This window comes from Falco rusticolus, chromosome 4, assembly GCF_015220075.1.
Source record: "Falco rusticolus isolate bFalRus1 chromosome 4, bFalRus1.pri, whole genome shotgun sequence".
In the NCBI taxonomy this organism is placed as follows: Eukaryota; Metazoa; Chordata; class Aves; order Falconiformes; family Falconidae; genus Falco; species Falco rusticolus.
The window spans coordinates 45,874,129-45,894,124 of record NC_051190.1 but is presented as its reverse complement, the minus strand read 5'-3'; the positions used below and the strand labels follow the sequence as shown (position 1 = coordinate 45,894,124).

Genomic DNA, 19,996 nt, shown 5'->3' with positions numbered 1-19,996 from the left:
GCATCCCCTGGCTGCCCCAGTATCACCCCAGCATCCCCGGCTGCCCCAGCGCCCCCTCAGCATCCCCCCGGCTGCCCCAGCATCCCCCAGCCACCCAGCATCCTCCACCTGCTGGAGTGCCCCTGGCTGCTCCAGCGTCCCCCCAGCACCCCCTGGCTGCTCCAGCATCTCCCCAGCATCCCCCAGCTGCTCCAGCATCCCCCCAGCACCCCCTGGCTGCTCCAGCATCCCCCCAGCATCCCCCAGCTGCTCCAGCATGCCCCCAGCATCCCCCAGCTGCTCCAGCATCCCCCCAGCATCCTCCAGCTGCCAGCACGTCCCCCAGCTCCCCAGGCTCCCCCTGCCACCCCAGCATTCCCCAGCTGCCCCAGCATCCCCCCCAGCATTCTCCAGCCACCTCAGTATCCCCTTGCTGCCTGAGCCGCCCGGCTGCCTCAGCATCACTCCAGCATCCCCCCAGCATCTCCTGGATGGCAGCACATCCCCTCAGCATCCCCCAACCGCCCCAGCATCCCCCAGCTGCCCAGGCCCCCCCCGGCCATCCCAGCATCCCCTCTCACCTCATCCCCCCAGCATCCCTCAGCTGCCTCAGCATCCCCCGGTTGCTCTGGCCCCTTAGCATCCCCTGGCTGCCTGGGCCCCTCCAGCTGCCCCAGCATCTCCCCACACCCACCAGCTACCTGCCCCCCCTGGCTGCCCCAGCATCCTCAGACCATCCGACACACACCCAGCAACCCCCAGCCACCCTGTGTGCCCCCCCAGGCTGTGCTGCTCCCCCCAAGTCACCAATAGGAGCTGCAGGGAGGTGGCAGTGGAAGCCTCAAAAAGGATTTGGGGACAGCAGGGGACGAGGCTGGCTGGACCCTCCCTTGCACAGCTCAGGGTGCCTGTGCTGGCCAACAGCCCCCTGGGCACGGCCCTGCGGGCCCCCCCCCCCCATCCATGTGCCCCCACAAACATGGCCCGTGGGGATGGAGCCACTTGCGCCTGCCCTGCGCCCTGACCCAAAGCCACTCGCTGTGGCCCCCAGCTGAGCCAGAGCCCCCCAGGGTTGCACCCACCCTGTGGGCTCCCTCCTTCACCACAGGTGTTGCAGGGTTCAGGGGCTTGGGGGGGCAGAGGAGCAGGGGAGGGCGATGGCCTTCCCCCAGGAGCCATGCGGCTGATGCACAGGCTGCTCCCCGCTCATGCTTTGCAATTAGCTGGAGTGGCTTCTGGAAAGGGCCAGCAGCCCCTGGCTGCTGCCCTCGCCCGCAGCGGGGACATTTTCTGCTCTTCCCACGTCTTCATCACTGGGAAGCGCTTGCAGAGAGCAGGGGACTGGCAGGGAGGTGGGGGGGTGGGAGGCTCTGCCAGGCTTCGCTGCGCAACAGGGCTGCCCTGGTCCTGTGCCTCCCAGCCCAGCGGTCTCGTTTGCTCTGATTTCATCTGCCTCCAAAGCCAGGCCTGGCTCCTGGTTGTTTATATCTGTCTGGAGAGCTCAGGCAGTAAAAAGCACAATCATTTTCTTGCTTCTCTGCCAGTATCTGCAGCAAGCAGGGGGAAAAAAAAAACCAGCCTTAAAGGGACTTTCTGACCTCAATCAAGCAACTCACCCTTCCTCCAGCCCTGGGGCTGCTGCTTTTTTTCCAGCAGCTCAAAGGAATCAGAGCTCCTGGTGAGCCTGGCACTGACCCACAGCATCCTGCTCACCCCAGGGCTCAGCAGGGCTGGGCTGTCGCGTCCCCCCGGTGCCAGGTGGGCACTGGGCTGACCTGGGCAGAGCTGGGGACTCCTACCGGGGTTTCCTGCTGGTGTGCCCGGATCGAGCGCAGGCGGAGGGTACAAGCCCCATCCTGGTGAGGTGGTGGGGCGATGCTCCAGCATGGCTCACACCAGCTGCCCTGCATGGCCCTGGCCCACCTGGGGACCAAGCCTGGAGCTGCCTCTGCCTTTCAAGCTCACTCTCTGCTCTGGCATTTCCAGGGCTTTCCACAGATGCTGATCCCCAACACCCCCCCCCCCCCCCCAACCCTGCAGCCTGGCTTGGCGCAGAGGGGTGAGGGGGCCCACCACCAAAACCCACCCCTGCCCCATGGTGGGCCCTACAGCTGCTCTGCCGTGCCGGTACCCTGGGGACCCTCGCCTTTCCCCAGCCCACCCCAGCCCTGCACCCCTCCAGCGCCAAAGTGGCCGTAATGCCGGGGCTCCGTCCCTGCGGTGCCGGCATCACGGGCTCCATGCAGAGCAAACGCGCCTGGCTCCAGCTTCCCGAGGAGCCTCCTTGACCGGGTGGAAACGGCCCTGTGCTCCGTGCTCCTGCCTGTGGAGGCCATGCTGCCGGCCAGGAGCTCTCCCCCCACGCGAATCGGCACAAACAAAACCGGAGCCTCCCCAGAGGTCAGCCGTGCCCTGGGCAACGTGTGGCCGCCTTTGTCTTGCCTTCTCCTCGCTGTCTCCTGCTCCCTGGCAGGTGATGGGGTGAAAGCCAGTAATTGCTCTAAGTGCAATCAATAAATCAAGGTAATAGAATTACATTTGCTGTTGCCATATTGGGAACCACTTCTCTGCTCTCTCCTCTCTCCACCCTCTTTGCTTTTGTTTTTACACTGCTGCAGAGCACTGGAATGAGCCAGGCTCCTCTCCATGCTCTCAAGGCGGCTCCAGCAAGTCCCTGCCTGGCATGGGCAGCTCTGGGTGCACATTCCCGGGGTCTGGGGGTCTGGGCACCGGATCCCCATGGAGGTCATGGGCATTTTACCCAGTGCCATGGGCAGAGGGCTCCAGGGACCATGGGCATCCTGCCGCATGGGAACAGGACTGGGCACCCCATGGCATGGGGATGGGACCTGGCCCTCTATGGCGTGGGGATGGGACCGGGCATCCCGCAGCATATGGATGAGACCCAGCACCCTGCAGCATCAGGATGGGACCTGGCACCTCGCAGCATGGGGACGGGAGGGAAGCCAGGCACAGAGCAGCAGCCCCCACCGGCACTACACCCACCGCAGCAGCGTGTTTGCCAGCAGCCCTGGGGAGATGGAGCCACTTTCCTCTCCTGCACAAGTCTCTGGTGGCTGGGGGATTATTTTCATCTCATTTGCAGCCTGTCTCAGGCTCTGGAGAGTTAGCTTCATGTCAAGGGCTTTCCCCCGGCTGCTTTTAATCATTACTTAAAGGAAAGCCTCCATGAACAAAGGCTGGATTGCAGCCTCGGGCGTTCCACGGGCAGGGGGGACCCTCACAGCATCTCATTGCCGCACTGCTCTGCAGGGCAGCATCCTGCCCCACTGTGAGATCCCTCCAGGCCCTCCTGGTCACCCCACCAGTCACCGTGGGCTGTGCACACTGCTTGGTGCCCCCACAAACCCATAGACTGAGCGATGCTGCTGGTGATGGCCAACTTGAGAGGGACAGGGCATGAGCAGGGCTGGCCCCTGCCCTGCCACTCCCCAGCAGCACCCGATTTACATAACTTTTCTAAACTGTGCCTAATTAATCACCTTACACCTCTGGCACTGCACTAGGGGAATCAAGTGCTCTCCAATCCGTGAAGGATTAATTAGGAGAGGAGAACACGTGCACACACAACCAAGCACACGAGCGACTTGCCGGCAGCGCCGAGGCAGCTGCTGCTCTCCCACTGCAGCACCAGCAGCTGCACCGCAGCGCTGAGCCCCTCCAGCCCCAGGCCCAGCTGCCCCCTCCCCATCTCCCCTTGGCATCAGGGCTGGGGAAAGGGCTGGGATCATCCCAGGAAGGTGCTTGTCTGCAGCTCCCCTGCCTGAAGCCGGCCGAGACGCCAGCCCAGAGAGGGCAGAGCCACTGGCCCAGCACTGAGCAGGATTGCAGCAGTGCGGGGACAGCCCTGCAGCAGTCTCCCGTGCCAAGAGCCTGGGATGGCCGCTGGTCCCTGTCCAACCTTCTTGCCCCCAGCCCAGCTCCTCTCCAGGCTGGAGGTGCCTCTGGCATGCCAGTGCTGTGGCTGGGAGAGCCAGCGGCACAGCAGACCTGACCTTCGCCATCCATCTGCCGGAGCGTCTGCGGCCATCGCCAGCCTGGCAAAAACAAGGGTCATGGGAAGGGGGAAGACAGCATTAATTACGGAAACCAAATGAAACGTTAAGCTGTTGAAAGCCAAACAGGAGGGCTCAGTCAGGTTGTAGCAAGAGGCAAACTTCGGGCAGGAAGGTGGGGGTGGGCGGTGGTGACATGTCTTAGCCAGGCCCCGGCAGCTGTGATTCACCGCAGGCCGCAGAGGCCAGGCAGGAAAAACCTGGACCTTGTTAGTGCTGATTTAGTTGTAAACGGCAGGGAGCAGGACCCTGGCCCGGGCACCAAATAACCCCCGCGCCACGATGGGCCGGAGCTCCAGGGCAGTGATGAGGAGGCCCTCTGGTGCGTGGCCTCCCCCATCCCGGGGAGACCGAAGCAGGGGTGCTTTGGTGGAGCGGGCTGCTCCCACAGCCCCTCTGGCTCGCCCTCCACTGCCATCGCCGAGCGGCCGAGGCGGGGGCTCCGCGGGATGGCAAAGCTGCCGCGGGGGTGCCCGGCCGAGTGCAGCCCTCAGCGAAAGCTCGGTCCCCAGGGCTGACTGCTCCGTGATGGCGGCGCTGAAACCGGAGGGGCACGGGGTGGCCGGTGGCCTGGAGGGCTGCGGACCCGCGACCCGGGACCCCGCCAGCTCTGCCGGCCCACAGCCAGCCCGGTGCGGGGCCGGGGGCCCAAAGCCAGACACCCTCCTAGGCCGCGCCCTACGTACCCCCGATGGGGCAGCGCCGCGCCGCTTCCCCCGGTGCCAGCCCTCGGCCGGCGCTGCCCCGGGCCGGCCAGGTGTCGGCAACGCGGGGATGGGGCAGCCCCCGCTCCCCGCCATGTCCCCCAGCGACCGGGCCGCTACCGGAGCCGGTGCCAGTGCCGCTGCCACGGCCACGGGGGAGGACCATGGCATCCCGGCATGCCCCGCGCCGCGGCGGCCCTGACGGCGAGCTGCCCCGCCTGCCACGTCCCATCGTGCCTTACGCCGCGCCCGCCAGCGGCCGTGACGTTCGCGACACGGCGCGGCCTCTTCCGCCCCGCCTCTCCTAGCCAATAGACGGCCGGCTCGGCCCACGGGGACGAGGAGGAGCAGCCAATGGGGCGCGAGGGGGCGAGGCGAGGCGGCGAGGAGCCGGAAGTGCCCGTCAGCGCCGTCGTCGGGGCGCCGGGGGCGGAGCGGGTCGCGGGGCGGGGCTCGGGGCGGGACCTGGGGGCGGGGCCTGGGGCGGGCCGCCCTCCGCCGCCGCCAGCCGGGCCGCCGCCCTCGCCCCGCGGCGCCGCCCCCGCGGCCGGCAGCCCCGGGCCCGGCGCTCCCCCGCCCGGTGCGGGTCTGGGTCCGGGCCCGGGCTCGGGCTCGGGCTCGGCGCGGCGCGGCCCGCCGCAGGGAGGATGGGGCAGCCGTGGAGGCCGGCGAACGGCAGCGGCCCGGCGGCGCCATGACCGGCGAGAAGAAGAAGAAGAAGCGGCTCAACCGCAGCGTCCTGCTGGCCAAGAAGATCGTCATCCGGGACGGGGCCGGCGTGAGCGCGGGGGACCGGGGGGGCCCCCGGGGCCTGGGGGGGCCGGGGAGGCCTGGAGGGGCGCCGGGCCCACCGGAGTGAGGCGCAGTGTGAGGGCCCGGCGGCGGGGTGCGGGCGGGGGCTCCGGGCCGAGGCCCCCCGGGGGCAGGAGCCGGGGCCGGGCCTGGGCGGCAGCGTGCGGGGCAGCCTGCGGCTGCCGGGAGCGGGGGCGCGGCCGGGCGAGGCCTAGTGCCGGCCTGGCGGCTGCCACCCCCCCGTACCCCCACCGGGGGCGCCGCGCGGCGGGCAGGGGCCCGGCCACCGGGGCAGCCCCGGGTGTGCCGGCAGCTCGGGTGCCCGCCGCGGGGCTGGCCGGCTCGGGGGGAGGCCCTGGGCGGCCCCGGGGCCGCCGTCCTCCGTCGGGATCGCTCTCCGTTTACCCGGGCGCAGGGGCCGTGAGGCGCCGGTAGAGGCACACGGTGGCCGTGGGGAGGCAGACGGTGGCCGTGCAGATGGCCACTTGCCTTCGGGCCTGCGGGCAGCCCGGTGCTGCGGGAGGCTCCGCACAGCACCGGCCCCGCATGGGCAGCTTTGGAGCGGGCGCCTGAGCTCAAGATGGTCACAAGCCCTTTCCCTCTGGCCTTGCTCCCTGGGGAGCAGGTAGCTCTGGTCCCGAGGCCCTGGCCTCTCCGCCAGCCTTTAACATCTTTTTACATCTTTTTCCCTTTTTTTTTTCCTGTTGCATCTTTGTATTTTCCAGCAGCAGCCGTGCATCCTCTAGAGCGGTGGTTCGGTGGGGTGGCCGCTCGCTCCGGAGGAGATAACTATCCTAAATTGTTTAAGGACCCTCACGCAATAAGATGGTTGATAAGTGGAAGGAGTGAAGGGGTTAGATCTGGAGCCGATCCGTAAAGAGGAATCTGTTAATTTTGTTGCGGTCTTGTGGTAGAAATGTTTAACTGCTTGAGAGGGTAAGGAGGGATGATGGAAGAGGAGGGGGCTGCTCTGTGGAGCAAGGTGGGTCATGATACCAATACTCTTACATTACTGGCTTCGTGCCACCTTGCGGCTTCTCCCTCGGATGCAAAATGTTCTCTCATTTGTGTGCAATAAAACTGATTTCTTTTAATGGCCGTGTCCCCCTCAGGTAGGGTACCTCTTGCGTGGATGCTGTCGATTTTATTGTGAAGCAGGCTTAGCCTGTCGGCGGGAGACAGTTTTTAATAGAATCTGTGAACATAAACGAGGTTTCAGCAGAGTAATGTCTCTTGCTGCCTTCTCTTGTGTCTCAAGTAACTTAACTGCTGTGTTATCTGAAATGCAGTATTACTTTGTCAAAACCTGGCAGGGTGTGACTGGGGAGAAGATTGCTCTTCGTGTGCCAGGTTTCTTGGAATTCCTGTCCCTGAGAATCTGTCGGGAGGGAATGCTGGAGGCAGGATACTGGTACAGATACGTCTTTGGTCTAGTCCATTAAATAATTTGTATCTCAGGCACAGAGTTGAAATGTTAGTCAGCTGGGAGGAAATTAATGCAGAAGTCCATTCCCTTAGCCTAGAAGAAATGCCCGTGATTTTGAGGTTTCCCATACCAAATCCAATATCCCTTTGGATGTGAGATTTGTGCAACTGATGGAAGTTTTTTTAACTTCTGAATACTCTTCAAGCGGCTGGAAGCTTGCAGGGATTGCAGACATTCCAGGTGGTTTTATTAATAATGTATCAGGGTTGAACTACGCTTCTTGGTGAGTTGAGATCATGTGGTTTGCTAATATAAGAAATGGGTTCCTGTGGAACAGCGCAGTGTGCTACGAAATGTTTGGCCTGTGCGGTTCCCTGATGAAATTCAGCTGAAACCTGTGTGCTTTCCTCCCGTCCCTTGCAATTTGTTTTCCTTGTCAGCTCGTGACTTTGCAGGTGTGTCCTGCGTGGCAGGAGAAAACCTCCTGGACTAGCCACTGAGATTTGGCACTTGGAAAAGTGACAGAACAAACGCTGCCCTGAAAGCGCCATGAGAAATGTTTATGGAAAGAAAGATAAGCAAGGCCTCGAGGTGTGGGTTGTTTTTTAACTGTGCCTTTCCCCCCATGCTGGGTGGATGGAGTTGGTGCTGAGGAGTAAAATTGCCTTCCCAAACTCCCAGCATGTGCACATACTGCTGTCAAAATATGTAGAGAATTTAGGTGTTTCATTTCCAAGTCCTTATGGCGAAGATTGAAAGGATGATAAATTTGGTCATGTTTAGAGAAAGAATAATGGTGTCAAAGATACTAGTTCGTTGATAAAAAATTTGAAAACAATCAGCTTTGTAGGAGAGGCGTGTGTTGGTAGACCCCGGATGGAGAGATGCTGCAGCATGAGCTCACCTGTGCTAGACAGCGTGGAATCACCTTGGGAATGGCTTAGGTCAGAGTTGACATTTCAGCCTCCAACCACGTCTCAGATCTCTCACAGATCAGGATCCTGTGGTTTTGTTTTTTTTTACTTACGGAGCTCTGTTTTGCAGCGACAGGGGATTGGAGAGCCCAGCGTGTACCACGCCGTGGTGGTTATTTTCCTGGAATTCTTTGCCTGGGGGCTGCTGACCACGCCGATGCTGACGGTGAGTAGGTGTCCCTGGAAATAACGCTGGCTCTTGCAGACTGGAATTCACCTGGGGTTGGCGAGCGTAAAGATCTTAACAGAGGCCTTGGGAGCAGAAGAAGCAGAAACCAAGATGCAGTGGTTTGTACCTGCAGAACCTGGAGCTATAGTAATTTTTTATGGAGTTGGGCAGTTATTTTCTTAATTATTGTAGCTTAACTTGGAGAAAACATGATTTAGATTTTTGAAAGCTTTTGGAGAATTTCAAGGGAGAGGTGAAAGACCTGACCTGAATTTACTAGAATTTACTTGTAGTTTGCTGTCATTTATTGTTGGCTTTTTTCTACATATTTATAAAAGAAGTGCACTTGGGAGCTCGATGAAAGCAAGTTGAGCAAAGCTTTGACTTTTTATCTGAAGACTGCACCTTTTACCTTACGCTGACTTATTTAGGGATAAAAGAGGGTTTTGTTGAACTACTACCATTGTTGTCTGGTGTGTCAAAGCACAGAGACAATTTTCCTGGCAACTACTTGTTCTAGGCTTGTTCTAGGAGAGCCCACCAGTAACTCGTTCAGCACTTGGCTGAGTTAGATGTAACGTAGTTACATGGGCAGCAGAGACAACTTCACCATAAAGCTGGGTACAGAGGGATAGCTTTATCAAAGAAACTTAAAATCTCATCTTGGGTATTCGCCTTTAATTAAGGAGCCGTAAGCTTCTGATTTGGCAACTTCAGGAAGAGTTCTCAGCTTTTGAAATTCATTTTCTGGTGGTGGTATGCCAGCTCACATTGGTGTCTAAAGTGCCATGCATATTTTTGACCTGATCTCTAGGTAACTATGCAGGAGTCTTTGTTTATGCAAAGGCATTTAGAAATAGTATTAGCGTAGCAGTATAAAATGCAAATCCAATGTGTAGACAGTACAAAAGGGGGGAGAGAGCAACAGAAAAGTTATGTGGTTGCATGAAGTAAAACCAGAGGGAAATCAGATGGTGCAGGAGTGGAGGAAGGCATGTTTCAGATGATCTTAGCCTTGCCCAAGCATGCTGGAATAATTTGTAGACCTGGGAAGCATTAAAGAAAGTGGCTGCCTGTGTTGGAGAGGGGAGGTAGAGCTCTTCATGTAGGTACGAGGTGGCGTTGGTAGTGTATTTCCCATTTTCCCTGTTTTCCGCTCTTCCAGGCATCGAGCTGGCAGGTGCTTATGGAAGTTCTGCAGGAGTTGCTAGCTCTGGGGTTTTGTTCTGTTTCTTTTTTTCCACAGGTGTTACACCAGACTTTTCCTCAGCATACATTTCTGATGAACGGCCTGATTCATGGAGTCAAGGTAAGGAATATTCCTTCCAGGCTTTCATTTGAATCTGCCATCAGTGCAAAAAGTGTTAAGCCATTATAGTCTGTGACATTTGTTGAGGTTAACCAGTATTTCACAGATAAATGTTTTTATTTCAATTTGGGGTGCTACTGGCAAACCTGACGCAAAATGAAGAATTGACAGAGCACAGACATTGGGTGGCGTGTGTTGATTTTACTGAGCAGTGTTAACAACATGCTGCTTGTTGTCGTGAGTTTGGGGTTGTAACAGCTGTGTGTTTCAGCTGAAAATATTCTAATCAGCATGAGATCAGCCCTGTATCCATATTCAGGAACATAACAAAACGAAAAATCAATGACATCTGAACTTGTCAGTAATAGAAGTTGAAATGAAGCAGACAGAAGGTGAGGAGTACACTGTGGTGCAGTGAATTTGGACTAGACCAGCATTCCCAGAGCAGAATTGGAGGCAACTGTAGCAAACAAGCCATGTGTTCTGACTGGGGAGTGTGGCAAAAGGGATCATTAGGCCCTGGCTCTGGCAAGAGGATCTCAGAAAGGGTCCCAGAGAGGTTTGCTTCAACGTGAGCTGGGCACTCCTGTACACACTGAAGGGCTTTTCCCTGCCTGTCTCAGGTTCGAAAGACATTGAAAGGCATTGAACAAGGTTTGTGCTTAATGGTATTTCGTTGTGTCTGTTTTGCCTCCATCTAAAAGAGAAAGCTTTCCCTAGAACTGCAGCAGATGTTAATGTGATGGAGCTGTGCCAACATCTTTTTAGGCACTGGCAGGGCAGCTCCCTGCTGCACAGGGTCTGGGGAGACTACAGCTGCAGGCTGAGCAGTTGCAGAGAATGGCGAGTAATTGGAGCATTTAGCAGCACCTAGCTGGTGGAGGGTTTTTTCTTTTTTTCCTTCTCCCTGTCCCTAAAAGGATGTGAGCAGTTTAATGAACTGTTCTGTTCTGGTAACGTTGCCTGCTTGTAGAAAACAGGAATGGATTGTCTCCTCACATTTTTATCTTGTGATGATGTTGTCAAAAGCTCTTGCTGTCGACAATTGGCATTTGACTGAGGGATCTCTCTCTGCCACCCTGTCTTTTGTAGGGTCTGCTTTCTTTTCTAAGTGCCCCACTGATTGGTGCTCTCTCCGATGTCTGGGGCAGGAAATCCTTCCTCCTCCTCACTGTCTTCTTCACCTGTGCGCCAATTCCCCTTATGAAGATCAGTCCATGGTGAGTTTATCCTTGTGATAACCAAGGGGTTCTGAGGAGAGGAACGAGTGCAGGGCTGAGCGATGGGGGGATTTGCAGGTGTTGCCTTTGAGGATGAGGTGGAAGAACCCGTCTGGTGGAGAAGGATGCTCAGCCTAGAGACTGATTTACCTACCTGGTTCTACCAGAGCATCAGTGTCAGGAAGAAAGAGCCTCTCTTTCCTCTCCGAGAGCCTGTTCTCCTGATGGGTGTGTTACCACTACTAGGGGCACATTGGTGTTTCTTTCCTGTGCGGGGAAAATGAGTGATAAAACTGTGTGAGCCACCAGAGTGAAGCTTGGTGTTCCTGAGCGCTTTCTGGTGCAATGAAGTAGGGTGGACTGAAGGAAGAATAAGGGAGAGGTTCTAATCCAGGAGCTGTGGACTATCGTGTGGTTGCCCTCTGACTCTGCCTTTGGCAATGCCTGTTTCAGGTGGTATTTTGCTGTCATTTCCATGTCTGGAGTCTTTGCTGTCACCTTTTCTGTGATTTTTGCCTACGTTGCCGATATCACACAGGAGCATGAACGCAGCACGGCGTATGGCTTGGTAAGGAGCTGAATGTCTGTCTTGTCTCTTGAAAGAAATACTCGGGGCTTTGCAGGTAGGAGAGGTATGAAATTAGGATGAAAATTTATTGAACAGTCTGGGGACAGTATCAGTGAAAAGATGGTATGTGTTTCACCAATAATACAGCCTCCCTTTTTTCTTTTTTTCTTCTCCCTTTGTTCTTCTGTTTGTGGTTTAGCAAAAGATGTGGTTTAGTGAAAAGATGATATGTGTTTCCCCAATAATACAGTCTCCCTTTTTTCTTTTTTTCTTCTCCCTTTGTTCTTCTGTTTGTGGTTTAGCACAGAGGGAGAGGGCTAATTTCTATCTGAATACCGGCTGTATTGTTGCTTAGTCTTTAAACCGGCCTAGTCTGTGAGCTTCTTTGCGCTGGGAAAGGGGCCAGGCTGTGATGCTGGCATGTACACGAGTAGCCTGTGAACGTGCCCTTTCTGCAGGGCTACTGACAGTATCGCGTGTGAATTGTTCGGATAGCTTTAATTTCCCTTTGCTAGAACTTAGCCTAGATCGCACCAAGAGAACATGTCATCTTTCTGGCTGAAGAAGTCCCTGTTCACCTGGATTATCTCCATCAAAAGTGGCAAAACTAGTACCCTTGGGTTTCTCTGGAGGAGAAGACAGGCTGTATTCATGTTTTATGCTTTCAGGTGTCAGCCACGTTTGCTGCTAGTCTGGTCACAAGCCCAGCAATTGGGGCGTACCTTTCCCAAGCCTATGGCGATACGCTGGTGGTTGTGCTAGCTTCAGGTGTTGCTTTGCTGGATATTGGTTTCATCCTGCTGGCTGTGCCGGAGTCTCTGCCAGAAGAGATGCGCCCGGTCTCTTGGGGAGCTCCAATCTCTTGGGAACAAGCAGACCCGTTTGCTGTAAGTAATCTTGCTGTTCTTCTTCTGCGTGCTGGGAAGCGCTTGTATTTGCTTGAGTTCTGCTAATTTCTCTCAAAAGGCAGATGCATTCCACAAAAGGTGAAGGAGGCAAGGCTTAGATTAACCCCATAGAAGGTACAGCATTCAGCTGATGGTGGACTGCACGTACCTAAAGCTGTCTAGAAGCTTCTAACCACCATCATGTAGCTGCGAACCATCTAAAAGCAGTTCAAGATGTCCTGAAGCAAGAGCATCTCTCAGTGGAAATCTGCCAGTTGTTTGAATATAATTTCCATTACTTGGCAATAAGACTGTGTCAGGAGAAGTCTCTTGTGTTCCTGGCTTCCCAGGACCTTTGCTAATGATTATGAGCTTTGCAAAGTTTTGCCTCTTTTTTTTTTTTCTTTTTTTTTTTTACCTTTGCTTGCTAGGAAGATTATTTTGGCTGTCTGAGGAAAAAACAGTTCTTGACTATAAACCTGAGAAACTGAAAGGTAAAAATTCCTCATTCTAGGGTGTAAGTTGGTGCATCTGTACCCTGGTCTGGTGTCTTGTGGCAGCGTTTGCATCTTCCTCTGAAAGTGCTGGTCTGGTTTCATTCAAGCATTTACTTCTTAGATATAAGATGGTGACTTAAGCACTTGGGTTTGCTGTCTCTGTACCTGGAGAATATTTACTGTTAACTCCTTTCCCCCCGCCCCTGCATTCTCCTCCCTCTTCCTCCTTCCACAGTCCTTGCGGAAGGTGGGTCAGGATTCTACAGTGCTGCTCATCTGTATCACAGTCTTTCTCTCCTACCTTCCTGAAGCCGGACAGTACTCCAGCTTTTTCCTGTACCTGCGACAGGTCAGTCTCTTGCGATGAGGTAAGGCTCTGAACGCAGGAAATTCCAGCCTACATCTACAAATACCATCTTAGCCGCATGTCCTGAGGAAGCTACTCTTGGCCAATAGCTTAGTACAGTGAAGCTGTAAGAAACAGTGACTTGTTCGAGCTTTCCTAAAAAACGTGGGAGCCTGGTGACCACTCTGTAGGCATTGCCAGGACCCTTGCTTGGCTTCTTGCTTGTGGTCTGCCTGTCTATCCCACCCCTGCCACCTTCAGGTGGTTAAGTTGAGCCCAGTCATTTAAAGCTGTTTTGCCAGCCAGAGGAAAATCTTCCATTTTATTCCTGTGGCAGCAGGGAGGTTGTGGAAGGTACGGTTGATTAAAGTTTAAATACCTGATAAGCAACGTCGGTAACAGTCAGCGACACTGATGGAGTGGCTTTTCTCCTACGGTAGAAAGCTCTTGCCTGAAAAGTCCCTCCGTGGTGTTTTCACAGGTCATTGGTTTTTCCTCGGAGACTGTGGCAGCCTTTATTGGTGTAGTTGGAATTCTCTCTATACTGGCTCAGGTGAGAAGCAATTTCTGCCTTGGCTCTAGCAGTCTGGTTATAAGAACATCCAAAATTTCTGAGAACTGGGGCTGGTGAGTTGTCAGAGTCGCTGTGGCCACACAGATGCCATCGGACCCATGCACGGCTACCTGCGGTCCCTCGCTCTTATTCTTTGAATGTAGCTGTTTGTGGAACAACAACAAACTGTGGTAAACTGCGGGGTGGCCCTATGTTACTCTGTAAAAGTCCATGGGTTGTGCCCTGCCGTGAACAGGGGTGGGCTGGTCTCTAACACGAAGTTAGAGTGGAGGAGTGCGTGTGCATGACAGCCGCTCTCACGGCAGCATGAGTTCTCTCATCCTCTTGTCTTCCAGTGTTGTCATGTTTCTTTGCACTTTGAAAGCACCTATTTTTCATTCCAGACAGTAGTGTTGGGAATTCTCATGCGTTCGATAGGAAATAAAAACACCATCCTGTTGGGACTAGGCTTCCAGATCCTGCAGCTTGCCTGGTACGGGTTTGGATCGCAGCCTTGGTAAGAGTGTGCCCATGTTTGTCTCGTGGCATTGGCAGGCTTCTCTCTCCGTGGCACCTCTGCCTGGCTGAGATAGATGCTGCCATGCTGCGATACTTGTCCGTGGCTGGCCCTCCGCAGCCTGCCTCCTAACTGCTGCCTTGTTCCCCAAGGATGATGTGGGCAGCAGGAGCTGTGGCTGCAATGTCTAGCATCACCTTCCCAGCCATCAGTGCCATGGTGTCTAGGAACGCGGACCCCGACCAACAGGGTGAGTCGCTTAGGGATCTGTCTGACGAGTGAGTTTGTCCCAGCAGGCGCTTGAGCCAGCGCATGTTTGAATTCTGAGCATTGGTGGGACCAGCAGGAACATCTTGTGCCACCTGTGGAGTGTCGCTTTCTTCTTAGCAGTATTTGACCACAGCTGATGCTTTGGGAGGGAGTTCTTAAAATTATGCACGTAGGTGTTTAGTGTTGCCTGCCTGAGGTGGAGAGGAGACTGATGCTTCATCGTTTGCCAGCTTCATGGTTTGTCCCCGAGTCCTCAGACTTGGCTGCCTTAAATTCCAGTTCCGTTGGAAGTTGTTGCTTGATGTGCCCGTGCTCATTTTATTCCCCAACGCAGCAAGCCCAGCATTACTGATTTTTGTAAAACCTGATACTGAGTGAAGCTAGTCACCAGCTAACCATTTCGTCTGCAGGGTGTGTGTCAACCCAGACCTGAATGTTTCATCCTGTCTTGAAATACGTAAGCATCCTTGAATAAAACCACTTTCTTCAGAAAGCTGGAGGCATACCTGCCTTTCCTTGCTCTGTCCCCAGGTGTGGTGCAGGGGATGATCACTGGAATTCGGGGTCTGTGTAACGGCCTGGGGCCGGCGCTCTATGGCTTTGTCTTCTATCTTTTCCACGTGGAGTTGAATGAAATGGCTGAGGTGGAGACTTTGGGTAAGGCCTCCAGACCCAACATGGCCAACCCTACCGATGAGGTAACCTCTTCAGCTTTCTTGTTCCCTTTGCTGGGCTGCTTCTGTCCTTGCACTCGAGCGTTAAGCGTTCCTCTGTTTCTCCTTACAGAGCAGCATTATCCCGGGGCCTCCGTTCCTGTTTGGGGCTTGTTCTGTCCTGCTGTCGCTCCTGGTCGCCTTGTTCATTCCAGAACACAATCTTGCACTGAGATCAGGCAGCCACAAGAAGCACAGTAACGGAGCCCAGACCCACCCCCACAGCCCGCAGGCCGGCGGATCAGACGGCAAGGAGCCCCTGCTTGAGGACAGCAGTGTATGAGGTTGGGAGAGAAGGAACGTGGCTTGCGTCTCAGCTCCAGATCAAGGATGGACTTAGCCAGTGGGAGTTTGGGGAGAGAGGGTGGGGGGAGAGAAGAAATGAGGTAACAGACTGTGCCGCTAAGCTAATGAGAAGGAACAGGGTTTCCCTTCAAGACAAATATACCCAGCTGGTACAAAAGTGGAATTGTATCATCTGGTGCTGATGGAAAGGGGAGAGATGGAGCTGCTCCACGGGAAGGGAGAGTTCCTCAAAGCAAACCCGCCCTTGTACGTGAATACTGAACTTCACGGTGTGACCTGCCAAATCCTCACCTCGCCAGCGAAAAATCAAGGAGCTAGCGTTGTCTTTGTTCTAACGTGAGCTAACTGGCTTGCCAGCCAGAATAAAACCAGGCATCTGTTACCTGCCCCATCCCCTTATGTAGCTGGTAGTTGCTGCCGATCCCGTCACAGCTCAGTTGACCAACCTGGGCCTGGGGAGAGGCTTTGACAGCCGTCCCACGCGCCTGTGCTGTGGTCACACACAGAGGGTTTCCTTTCCAAAAGACACCCAGCGCCGGTGCGTGTGGAGGGTGGGCAGTGCAGTCGGCTGTGAGCAGGTCCTCGCTGCCTGAGGATCTGATGAATTTGCCTATTCTGGCCCAACTGAAAGAAACAAAAAAACATTCTACTGACTTCACGTTCTGATGAAGCCAAGAAAAATTTAGAAGTGAAGTTGCAGCTGATACGGGGGAGAATGGGCAGATGAGAGCAGGGCAACCACATGAATCCCAAATGCTTAGATGGTCAACAACGTTTGTATTTCTGTTTGGCTTTTCTTTTTTTGTTACACTGATGTAACATTTGTCTGTTGCTACCTCCACAGGTAGTAGGTAGAAGGATTTTTCAGAAATCTTTTTCTGGAACTGTAAGGGTTGTTGAGAAAATACAGTTCTCTGAGAGGTTGGAGAAACAACTAAACTCTGTGAAGCACTTTGATAAAGCATGGTTTCCTGAGAGAAAGGTCAAAGAAATAGCTGTTTATCTTGAGCACTTTTATGAAGCATGTTGATTTTTCCCCAGGCTCTTGCCATCTGATATTAAAACCAGATAATGACTGTAGCTTGGTTTTTCTCAGTGCGAAAGATGCTGATGGTGATGATTGCAATTGATTTGAATGTACAGGTTTGGATTCCACGTAGTGTTTCTGAGCCCATTGTGAAGGTTTTCCTGTTGTTGGAAAATGGTATCGCAGCCCCTGCCGCAGCGTTCAGCTCTGTTTAGAGAGAGCAGCAGATACTTGAACTTGAGTGTTGTGGAAGAAGCCGAGGCAAAACGTATAGGGAACACTTGGTCGTTCATAGGTACATGGAGATCTGGCAGAGGGCAGGGAACAATTGTTCTCAGTTGAGTAAGACCAAAAGTAACGGCACTGAGGAGTCACTAGGGAAGTAAAGACCAAACTGGGAAAACTTAAGAAATCAGTAATTAAGGAAATTGAGGAGACAGTGGTCAAAAATAGTCCTGTCTCGGAGCAGGGTATGTGCAACAGCCATCATTCTCTGGCTGGGATCCCTTCTCTGCATGTTTGGGAGAGGGGGAGAAGGGCCCCAAGGGAGGGAGCGCTATCCCTTTGTCTCGGGTCTTTGCAGGCGGGTAATCGTGGTTGATGCGCTGCCTGTGCAGCAGTGACCGCAGATGCCGTTTGCTTCTGGGTTTATTGGAAAACACCCAACTGGACAACCCTGGAGAGCTCAGTCCCTGACCCACAAGCAGGGGAGAGCCCTGTTCGTCCCCTGCTCTGCCCTGGCAGTACAGCTCACCCCGCTCCGGCGGCGTGAGGGGACGTGAGCTCCCGGCGTATTCAGCGTCCGACCTCTTCTGTGCACTTGTCAGCATGAGGGCTGGTTAATGTTGGCTTTGGACACATTGAGAGTTGCAATTTCATGTAGGTCTCTTAAAACACCTGGCAGATATTCACAGCTTGGAACCATTGCCTGCCTAGACTGGGCTGAACTAATAATATGTCTGCTTACCAATTTTCTGGACCAGTTAGTTATTGGAGGTGGATGTTTAAGTGAAATAATTCAGTTTCTTTGGCATTAATCTAGCCTGATACCCTGAGCCTGTAATCAGAACCGTAAGAGCAGCTTGTTGTCCGTGCAGAGGGCAGCCACCCCGGCTACTGAGAGTTTGCTGATGCGGATCTGATCGCAGGACTGGAGAAGAGAGATAGCGGAGAGTCTGGGTGACCTGCGGCGACTCCAGTTTTCCCAAGCTCATTGTGGTGATGCTCCGAATTTCCATACGTTATCGGGCTGCTGTGTACTGTGTGTGCACAGCAAGCTTCTTTCCTGAAGGAAATCCAGTTGCTTAAATTTCCAGGCAGCAATCCCGACTCTGTATTGCTCACAAAAATGCCTTTTTTTAAGACTGGAGCTTTACCGAGTACACCTGGTGATTCGTTTATTTACACTGTATTAAAGTGAACTGAAATAGGTTTTTCCCTCACACACAAATGAAGTGAAACGGAACACCGAATCGTTACCTCATTCATGCTGAGGCGCTCGGAGCTTCACAGGTAGAATATAGCAGAACGTTACAAAAAGATGAGCATAATTTATATGATATAAAGTATAGAGAGATATATTTTTTAAAGTCCTTTCCTTTATTGAATACTTTATCGAAACCAATGTGTTTCTAGTCCTGTTCCCTCCCACCACCGCTGCTGCCTGCAGCATCTCAGCCTTTCCTTCCCTTCAGACAGAACTATCCAGGCGAGCTTCCCTCCTTGGTCCTTGTCCATCGTGATGCGATACCTGAGTTTCCAGCAATGCCAACGTCCCCTGGCTCGTGAGTCGTGGACCTGGAGCATTTTGGTCACTCTGTCAGCCCCCGAGCTCAGGGCCAGGTGATGCCGCGGGTTCCTGCCGCACTGGTGGGCTGCAGCGGGGGTTTCTCCGGCTGCCCATGGGGTGGGTACAGCATTGGGCAGCTCCAGCCATAGCAGGTCTGCTGTGGGCACTGTTCCCACCATACAGGTGGCTTCTACATCGCTCCCTGGCTCTGCTGGGCACCTGTGGTGTGTGGACCCCGCGGGAAAGGGGGGCTCTCTGTGGCACAGGGCTGCTCGCCCTCCCCAGAGGTGTTGCTTGTGTCTGGTGCTGGGAGCAGGCAGGGATTCCTTTCCACGGTTTTGAAGCTCCTCTCACCTGGTTCGGTGGGGGCTCAGCCCCTCGTAACTCCCCTCCCCATCAGCGTAGGGATGTGACCCACCCACCATTCTGCCTTTAAGTGACAGAGGAGGACTTGGGCCAAGCGGTGACGGAGCTGAAATTACCAGACCTGCATGAAGAATGTCTCATTCTGAAGGGCTGGTAATTCTGCAGCATCCCACGTGGAGACTGGAAAATCTGTATGGAGCATTCAGCTAGTTTTGCCAATTTTTGTTACTTTCAATGAAAACGCAACTTTTTTAAAGAGAGCCTTTTCTTAAAATCCCCTTGATCTGCTGTGTAGTGCCTGAGCCTGGCTGTTTAACATCAGTATGCCCAGGACTGGTCTGCAGTGACTTACAATTCAGGTTGGTAACAGCAATGTCACAAACAGAAGGCAAAAATTGGCTTAATTGCCAATTCTTCTGCAGTTTCAGTACTAACAGCCGCAGTTCAAGTGAGTATAAACTGATCTTGTCGCGTTAAACCCCCTGTGTTAAACCATTGCTTTCTCTTTTGCCGTTAACTTTGCAAAATAGTAACTTTTTACTTCACTGGTTTTTATTTTCTCTGCATTTGAATGGCTGCTAACATCTTCGATTATCTCTAAAAAGCATTCACTGAAGAACAGCAGTACCTCTGCGCTCTCAGAGTTCACTGTTGCGTGCGTTTCTGTATATCTTTTGGGGTTTTTTAAGCTAACGGTGCAATGTATTTATTTCAGTTCAGGTTGTGTTTAGAACTGGCTAATCTCTCCCTCTGATGGATTATTAAACTGCTGCTTTCCTGTTGTGTTGAAGTTCTCTGTCCTCGTCCTTTTCCCTTGCCTGGGTAACAAGGCAGCTTTCTGTCGAGGAATTGTAGAGGAATGAAGGCAGGTTAATTAACGTTGATAATATACGGCGGTGGGCTGGCTGATGGGGATAATGTGCAGCTGTGGCTGGTTCCTGCTGAGTAGTTAAATAGCTCTGAGGGAGGTGGAAGAGGAGCTCTGGATGGAGAGGAGCGCTGGATGAAGAGAGACCTAGAGGGAGCAGAGAGAGCGCCCTGGATGTAGGAGAGACAAGGAGAGGCCCCAGGAGAAGCTGGGAGAAGAAGGGGGCTGGGATGAGGAGGGGCTGGCTGGAAGAGGAGCCTGAAGGAAGAATCCGGACAGTAGATGAACTTTTGAAACCTTGTGAGGGTAAAAGCCTTGTTGCAGCTGGCTGGTTTTGATATTGCAGCGACAGTGTTCCAGCCTGCCCTGTGCTTGCCTCGACCCTTGTAAATTGTGCCAAAGAGGTTGTTCCAGGGTACTGCACACCAGGCCTTGTATATCGACCTCCTGTCTCGAACGGGCATGAGTTGCTGAGCTATTTCTACTGATGCCTTAAAACTGAAGTATTCTCAAGTAAGAAGTACTTGGAACCAATTCGTGTTCACGGTTGATCCTGAAATAGCTCTCCAGGTTCCCACCTGAGTGGGAGAATAGCGGTACCGTAGCAGCTCTAGCTTTGGTGCTTGAGCATAAAACATCC

The 19,996-nt window shown here is 54.0% G+C and overlaps 1 protein-coding gene across 2 annotated transcripts; it reads left to right on the top strand.

The window, feature by feature from the left end:
• Positions 1-5,250: 5,250 nt before the first annotated feature.
• Positions 5,251-19,278, top strand: LOC119146577 (hippocampus abundant transcript 1 protein-like). 2 transcript variants are annotated; one of them, XM_037384497.1, is made up of 12 exons: positions 5,251-5,537; positions 8,022-8,117; positions 9,367-9,429; positions 10,522-10,649; positions 11,103-11,217; positions 11,886-12,104; positions 12,837-12,950; positions 13,429-13,500; positions 13,905-14,017; positions 14,170-14,267; positions 14,819-14,985; positions 15,074-19,278. In XM_037384497.1, the coding sequence occupies exons 1-12, from the start codon at positions 5,454-5,456 to the stop codon at positions 15,281-15,283; spliced, it is 1,479 nt and encodes a 492-aa protein (XP_037240394.1). In that variant the 5' UTR covers positions 5,251-5,453; the 3' UTR covers positions 15,284-19,278. The 2 variants fall into 2 exon arrangements, with proteins under 2 accessions (XP_037240394.1, XP_037240395.1); XM_037384498.1 differs by lacking the exon at positions 5,251-5,537 and adding an exon at positions 5,911-7,568 and having other exon boundaries at positions 15,074-15,665.
• The last annotated feature ends 718 nt before the right edge of the window (positions 19,279-19,996 follow it).